The following is an 8100-nucleotide window of genomic DNA, read 5'->3' as shown; positions in this document are numbered from 1 at the left end:
TTAATAGTATCTAATCTGAAAAACATTTGTAGCAATATATATATTTTTTTTTTTTAACCCAATTTTACATATTAATATAGAATATATAAGGGAAATCACTATTGATAATTTCAACTTAGATAGGCTTTCTCATTTTTCAGATACAGAGATCAATAAGTCAGTTAATGAACTGTTACTCATAGGTACAACCCGGTATAATTATATAGATTTTTCTCATAGTGAAATACATATTTCAAAATAATTGTATTATTTCTATTTTTGAGTGGAATACACCTGATACTCAATTGGTCTTGGTGATAAAGTAATAAGAAAATACCTGCTGTTGGGTGGATGCAACTGCCTGCTGAGGCCTGGTTGGGCAGAGGGCACACTGCAACAACTGGAGAGCAATGGCAGCAACTGCCTCCTCAACACTGCAGCTAGTCTCGACTAAGAAAGTCAGCACTGATGGATCGTCAAGGCAGAACCGACGCCAATTACCAGTGCGACCAGTTCCAACTTCAACGCATGCTTTAAGATGCTCTGTCACTTCAACAAGAGAGTCATAGGACAATGGCTCACGACTCTCTAGACATTGTTTGACAGACTGGAAAGAAATTGAAATGCAATTTTATAATTATTAATTACTAACAGGAGAATTACTAACAAATAAATCTGACACGGCATTAACGGCTTATTTTTTACAACTAGTACAACCATTGAACATTAATTAAGAGTAAGAAGTAAATATAACATTAAATGGGGGAAAAAAGTGGTTGTGTACAAGTGTATGTTCTTTCACAATAAGATATATTCAATGCCTTAATAAAAATTGTAATAGTACAAAAGCAGAATTTCCTAAACATAATTATGACTGTGTAAGATACCTTCATGTGAGACTCTAGAGCGTGCAGATCTCGCCTTTGTCGGTACTTTTCTTTATTGCCACATATGAACAGCAGTAATTTTCTAACTTGTCGACGAACAAATGGTGTTTGTTGGGTCATCATATATTCACAAAGATAATAAAACCAAGCCTGAGAAATATAAAAATAACAATTAACATTAATAAACATTGATTAAAATATTACTTTTTATAATTTAAAATAGAAGTACTTCAACATTCATGAAGCAAATATCACAATATAAGGATCATAATAATTACCTGTGGAAAAGAAATATGCGTAGGTGTGTGCTTCTGAACTTGGTATGGGAGCCTAAGAGCCATCTCGGTCAGAAGTTGTGGATAGGCTTCAAAGACGTCGGTAGCGTGACCTTTCACATACTGCCTCAGGAAGAAAGGAGACATATCCGGAGGTGTGGATGGAAGATGAGGCTTCAACAGAGTGCCACTTGTTGATGTTCCTGTCTCTTCCTGTGAAGTACTAAAACAAACATTTTTATGCAGCTTATTTATATATATACTGGGCTTCAATTTTTTTTTTTTTTTTTTTATTATTATTAGTTCAGGACGAATTGAGAATTGGCCGATCTGAAACCAGTCTAATCTACAAAAGAAATAAAAATATTTGTCATTAATAAAATATGAGCAAATAATACCGGTGTAAAAATGCAAAAACTTATATATTTTCTATTTGCTAAAGTGTGACTTTTAAATGGATTCTAAAACTATTTTATTATTAAAAATAAAATAATAATAATTTACACATATTACTTACTTTTTCCAATATGGTATGAGTTCTTTGAGCAAAACAAGGCAATAATCTATCACACCAGACTGTAACAGCATATTTGCAGTCGTCTGTGAGACAAAACTTGCATTACCAGATTTAGAAGAAGACTTGGGACGAGACATCAGAACACCTACAATAAAAATTTAATTGATTAACATGATGAATCTATTACAACTAAATAAGAAAAAAATATTGAATACATTGAAACACTTACTCAGCAGCCTCATTATAACCAAGGACACTTCCCTATGAAGATTTCTAGTACATATATCGTTGGTATCAGGAACATTAAGCTTGAGCAAGGAGAGAACAGCACCAATGAGATTTTCCAAACAAACCTTTCCTCTCTCTTCTTCCCCATCCAAATCAGATGTCAACATCAAAATCACCTAACACACGTTCATTACTAATTTTTCTTTTATTTAATAAAAGCCTCAAGTAAATAACTACTTATCAACGATACTGACCTGCATAAAAGGTATGGCAATAACGCCACTCACGTTCTGCAAGTTGGGGACATGTTGGACAAACTTTTCAAGTATTGCCAGTCTCAGAGAATGTAGGGTTGTGGCACCTTCCATCTCAACATCACCTTCTGCCTCCAAGCCATCAGTCTCTTGTGCCTATTATTTAAGAGTTATAATATAATTAATACAAACATAATGTAAATTTAAATGATTAAAATTAATAGTTCAATTAATTGTTAAAATCTGAAGCAATAAAAATATTTCTTTTCTATTATAAGCAAAAACCACAAATTCCAAAGAGTAGGTCATCAGCTGATAGGAAGTTAGAGAAATTGTATTGATCAGAAAGAATGCTGTCATTCCAGTACAATACAAATAGTAATGCATATACTATAAATAAAACATGATCGTCCCTATAATGAAGATATTGAAACAAGGAGATGGTGTTTTATGAAAAATCAATCTTAAAACCAATCATTTAAGGAAACTTCTTCCACATAAAAAAAAAAAAAAAATATATAGTAAACCTTTAAATATAATTAAATATTATAATAAAAAATAAGTGATGAAATCCAACAGGTAATAGCACCAATGACAACTTTGCTATTAGAAAATGAAATTATTAAAATTTTGGTCAACTAATGGTCAACATTTTGTATGGAAATAGAAAACCCAATTATACAAATACAAAGTAGATAGGTATAAGAAGAATTTTATTTAAAAGAAATTCTTTGCCACGTGATAATCCAGGGCCATGACTAAATCATGATAAGGATAGAAGATAAAAAGTAGTGACAGCTCTTTATATAAATACATAAAATAAATAATAAGTAAAATTTTCTGCATATAGTGTAAGGACCCTCAACTGTTGATTAAAGTATACTGTCATTATTTTAACAACAAAATATATAAACGAAGATTCTCTCTTCACTACAAACCAATGAAAATCAAATAATTTTGTTTTATTAATAGATGCTAATAGAATTTAACATAAATTAAAATAAAATAGAAAATATTTGAAATCTCAAAATTTCATATATTTTTTTCCAATATTTAATGACAATTATTTTCCAATAACACTAAATACATTAATACTCAGTGACTTGTTTTTGTAAAAAGCAAAAATTCATAATTCAACTAAGAATGATAATACTTTTTAAGACAAAGATATTAATTTTGTCATTTCATAATTTATAAAATCTAATTTTTCCTCTGAGCGAAAATCTTGAAGCAACAGAAGCAAATCATAATTTATTAAAATTACTAGGAACTAATAATTGAAACGTAAAAAGAATTGCAGGAACAATTATCATTCTAAAATTATAGTCATGAGTGATGATGGAATGAAATAATAACTGTGCACAATCCAGAAATCCAGCAGTTTTTGAAGATGAAGATACTCTTTGTAATTAAACTATCTTCAAAATACATACATTATTTTAATCAATTTTAAATAAAGTGAGAACTATTTTAATCACACACAGAGCTCATAAAAGAACAGGGATTAATCAATAGATTTAATCATATCCTAAAGTTTTATAACATAGAAACAATTAACTGCAAACCTCAAGATCATAGTCAATGCCAGAAAAGTAACTAAATATAACAAAAACTATACAGAGTAAACCAATTTTCTATGTATTTCTAGAAGCATCCCTCACCAATATTCAGAAGAAAAAAAAAGTTGTTCTTTTAAGAATAATCATTGTAACCATAAAGAAAATTCATTTTCATAAAAATATATTAAATGAAGCCATGCTAAAAATTAACAAAATTATTTTAAATCCATGAAATAATTGTTAAAAAGCGATTATCAGAAGGGAGAAGCAAGAGTAGAAAGATGTACCATCTCATACACCAAGAGCAATAAAACGCAGTTACAATCGAGCGTGGATATACCTGAAAGCCAGAAGGGGCACCACCCAACGAACTGGTCTCGCTCCTCTGACCAACCAAAGCTTCCTGTTCGCCATACGCTGAACTGCGACCAGATACATTCTGTTCCCCAGTAATACTGTCTACACCACTTCCTCCGCTCTCTGATCCGCCAGAGCCCCCCTGTTTATAACATCATATAACACATAACATACATTTGCATGCTTTATAACACACAATATAGAATTAATTAATTAAATTAAAACATACATCAATCATACTATGAATGCATAATGTTAAAACAAGTTTCAAAATTAATTAAAAACACTAAAACTACATGCATGCAAGATGAGAAAACTACTGATATCAAAAATTGTCCCTAAGGACAAGTTTGATTTAGCTTAACAACAAGATTACATCTAACTAACTCATACAATTAGTCACATTCATAAGATAAACACACATATGAAGTAATTGAATCCTTGGATAAGGAATTGACAATAAATATGAAGGCTGCATTGTTCAATATCTATGTAACAGAGCTAATTACTCTTTGCAATAAATATTTCAATAAAGTAAGTTATTATAATACCTTTAATGCTATATTCATTACTATTGTTGATAAGTTAAAAGTATTATGATTTTAAGACAAAAGAAAAGTGTGTTAAATAAAAAACACAAAACATATTAACCCTCATCAGTCGTATGTCACCTCTCACGTGACAACAGTACTTTGTCGTTGTGGTCATATATCATATGGGAGGTGACAAAGCGAAACATGTAGAAACTCCCTGATTTTAAATTCTTTGGCAAATTTGTTTTAGGGGTCTGTGGTGGATTTGCTTCTGAGGTCCAGAGTGAATTTTTTTTTGGGACCTGTGGCTGATTCAATTTGGGTAAATATATAAGAACGATGTTTTACTGCCTATTGTAATTACATTTCGGAAGGTTGATATGTTGCGATAATTCATTGTCAAGGTGTATACATATGACAGTTAAACGTAGCAGTTAATGCAACTGTTAGTCCTCTTGCATTACTTGTACTATTACCGATCACGCCAGACCCAGTCCGACAGTAAAATTATCTTGATAGTTAATGCTATATGATTGTAACTATCAAGCAGTTATAGTATAGTAGTGGCTAACACTTTTGCCACAATAACTGAAAATGTAATTAAAAATACAGAATATATAGAAATAGCCTCAATCAATGAACCAGATTTGATTTAATCCTGAATAATGATGTTTAGAGAAGGGACATATGCATTAACCTGTCCGTATAAACATAGACGACAACTTATAAAAAAATTATATTCATGAAAACTTCATGTCTAAGAGTCTCCCAGTGCTCCAAATTTGACAATAATTCGTAGCAATAAAAAGTCTTAGGAATTATTCTATCATAATTTTCATTTCGATTAACAGGGTCTCGCATCAGAGTTACCGGGTTCAATTTTACCTATAAATGCTTCATGTATCAGGACTGCATTAGAAATACTGAGTTTCGAGTTATAGATTATAGTAACTTATTTGACCCATAAGGAACGTGATCATTTAAGAAGAAGGAATTTTATATCAGTGGTTTTATTTAAAAATCTGTAAGGCTAATTCTCCACTAATAATTTAATTAGAGCGATTGTTAGATAATGTAATGATTTACAAAGTGCATAACGAGACAAGAAAACAGCCCAATAATATTAGGAGTATTGTTTCAAAGATTGATAAAACCACTTCTTATAAATAAAAATTCTTGGCAAATCAAAATTCAATGTCAAACATTATTAAGTTTATATCAAACTTTAATCTTCCCATCTCAAATAAGTGTTATAAATTAGCATTATAAAATAAATTTTTAAATATATCATCATAAGAAAAATTTGACTATTCTAAATCAGATGAACTATCTGCTGGGTAAATCATTAGGAGTTTACTATATTATACCAAGCCAAATTTTTAAGTTAGTCAATACTTATTTTAATTAGAGCAATTGTTGGATAATGTAATGATTAACAGAGTGCATAACTAAACAAGAAAATGGCCCAATAATATTAGGAGTATTCTTTCAAAGGTTACTATGATCATTTCTTATGAATACTGATTGTTGGCAAACCAAAATTCAAAATATAAAGATTATAACATTTATATCAAACTTTAATTTTCTCATCTCAAACGTGTTCTAAATTAGCATTATAAATAAAAATTTGACAAATACAAATCAGATGAACTATCTGCTAGGTGAATCATTAGGAGTTTACTTTAAGTATTGACAAAGTAAAATAAACATATTTAATTATGTCAAAAAATACAACATAAAGGATTACATAAATTATAAGAAATAATTTCAAAGCTATACAATACAGCACTGTATAAATTGAAGAAGTTCTCAGAAAAAGAATCTTCATAATGGTAAAATATAATGAGCTAATGATGGAAAGTTAACCAAATGCATCGTTTATTGTAAAAACAGTTTTCCTTTATGCAATATAGAAATTATACACAGCAAATTCATATCATAGTGAACACTAATGAAAAGAAACCTAAACATTATCAAAAACAACTCAACACTGTTCAGTTCGATGGAAATTCACATCTAACAAAATATCCCGATATCAAACTTACCATCATTAAAAAAAATTTAACAATGATTCATTATTATTTAAACTTCAAACCTTCTAATGACAGAGGAAGATGAATTAAATAAATCACTAGAGATTTAATGCATCAAATGCACCAATAAAATGGTGAGAGCTTCTGAACAATTTTGTTGACAAATATGTAAACAATTTAAAAGAAACATTGGACTAAGCTGACTTGACGATATTCCAATTGTAGGGAAAATATTTTGTTTAAATCAATCAAACTCAGGTATTACAGCTGTAGTTTCATTTCACTACAATTCATAAGGTAAGTTAATCACAAGAATTCATAAATTTGAGGAAAACTTAAAAAATAAAAAAAAAAAATTACATTAGTAGTAATAATTAATTTACTTTTAGCAAGGAAAACTCATCTTTTCATCATTATACTAACCAGTTAAGCCTTAAAAAAATAGTCGGAGGAAAGATAAGATATAATTTATGAAACAATTTTTCACACTACTTACAACATACTGCCAGTAAAAATATCATGGAAACTTTTTAAATATACCCACAGATTCACTAGATTACTTTGCAAATATTGTACTCATCTGCATCTTTACCAGTTGGCTTCCAATGTAACGTATGTAGCGATGATGAAGAAACAAAGAACAATAAATTTCTAAATGGAATTCTTTTTTCAACTGACAATGCAAACCCAAGAAAATTCTTATGAGTCTTCAGGCTAAGCTTAAATATAAGACTTCTTTAATTTTCATGTATAGATGTTCCTAAGTTTTCTTTAAGTTTAATCATTCTATTCCTAGTTTTCCATTATATATCACACCATATTCTGCCATAACCAATGATTTCTTCAACTTCAATGTAATGTAACTGCAGTTAAAGTCTTAATTAATGATTCTTATTCAGTTTTCGCTTGTTAATAGACAAATTATAAAAATAAATGGGCATAATCTAGCAAACCAAGACAAAGGAAATTATATAAAGCTAAAAAATTAAGCGAATATCATTAATTTTTAGATGCTAGATTGGAAGCTTTGGTATAAACCTGATCTGCAGGGGATGTGCGGAGTGTACTGCCATCAGTGGCCGCTGTCGAGCCTTCGTCATCAGATCCTCCAGCAGAAGCTGTTGTGTCTGAATAGTGACCAGCCTCCTGGCTCTGCCCACTACTTCCGACCGGAACCTGGCCACTAGCCAGTGCCTGCTTGTCAAACATCAACATTCAGCTAACTCACTAAACTTCACTTTCAGTTAAGTAAATTCAAAATAAAATTAATTGAGATAAATATAAATTAACAATGCCTAGACGAAACTCTTGGCAAATAATCATTCAAACTATTCCAACAATGATTAATTTCTTTTACATGCTAGTGTTTCAGACAAATGGGGAATAGAAGGCCTAAACAGTTTTAAAGTACAAAAAACTTTAAAATATTTCGATTTATCGAAACCTTGGAGTGAAACTTCTATTTCTGTACCAACCAT

At 30.1% G+C, this 8100-nt stretch overlaps 1 protein-coding gene across 2 annotated transcripts; it reads right to left on the bottom strand.

Annotated features, from left to right (window-relative positions):
• Window positions 1–265: 265 nt before the first annotated feature.
• Window positions 266–7852, bottom strand: LOC106692070 (E3 ubiquitin-protein ligase UBR4-like). 2 transcript variants are annotated; one of them, XM_014437975.2, is made up of 8 exons: window positions 7661–7852; window positions 4040–4198; window positions 2141–2296; window positions 1888–2062; window positions 1659–1803; window positions 1145–1364; window positions 867–1016; window positions 266–586 (listed from the first exon to the last, which is right to left on the bottom strand). In XM_014437975.2, the coding sequence occupies exons 1-8, from the start codon at window positions 7835–7837 to the stop codon at window positions 281–283; spliced, it is 1488 nt and encodes a 495-aa protein (XP_014293461.2). In that variant the 5' UTR covers window positions 7838–7852; the 3' UTR covers window positions 266–280. The 2 variants fall into 2 exon arrangements, with proteins under 2 accessions (XP_014293461.2, XP_066902398.1); XM_067046297.1 differs by lacking the exon at window positions 4040–4198.
• Window positions 7853–8100: the final 248 nt, after the last annotated feature.

The sequence above is a fragment of the Halyomorpha halys genome, unplaced genomic scaffold (genome assembly GCF_000696795.3).
Source record: "Halyomorpha halys isolate HHAL.00 unplaced genomic scaffold, Hhal_1.1 Scaffold8212.1, whole genome shotgun sequence".
Classification (NCBI taxonomy): Eukaryota; Metazoa; Arthropoda; class Insecta; order Hemiptera; family Pentatomidae; genus Halyomorpha; species Halyomorpha halys.
Note: the sequence above shows the minus strand (reverse complement) of the source record. Positions and strands in the feature narration are given on the sequence as shown.

Bases quoted from the DNA above. Each gene is read 5' to 3' on its own strand.
- LOC106692070 (XM_014437975.2), bottom strand. From the start codon at position 7,837: ATGTTGATGTTTGACAAGCAGGCACTGGCTAGTGGCCAGGTTCCGGTC. The intron at 4,199-7,660 runs GTTTATACCAAA...TGTTATAAACAG, and splicing joins GCACATCCCCTGCAGATCAG to GGGGGCTCTGGCGGATCAGA. The intron at 2,297-4,039 runs GTATATCCACGC...CTTAAATAATAG, and splicing joins GTGCCCCTTCTGGCTTTCAG to GCACAAGAGACTGATGGCTT.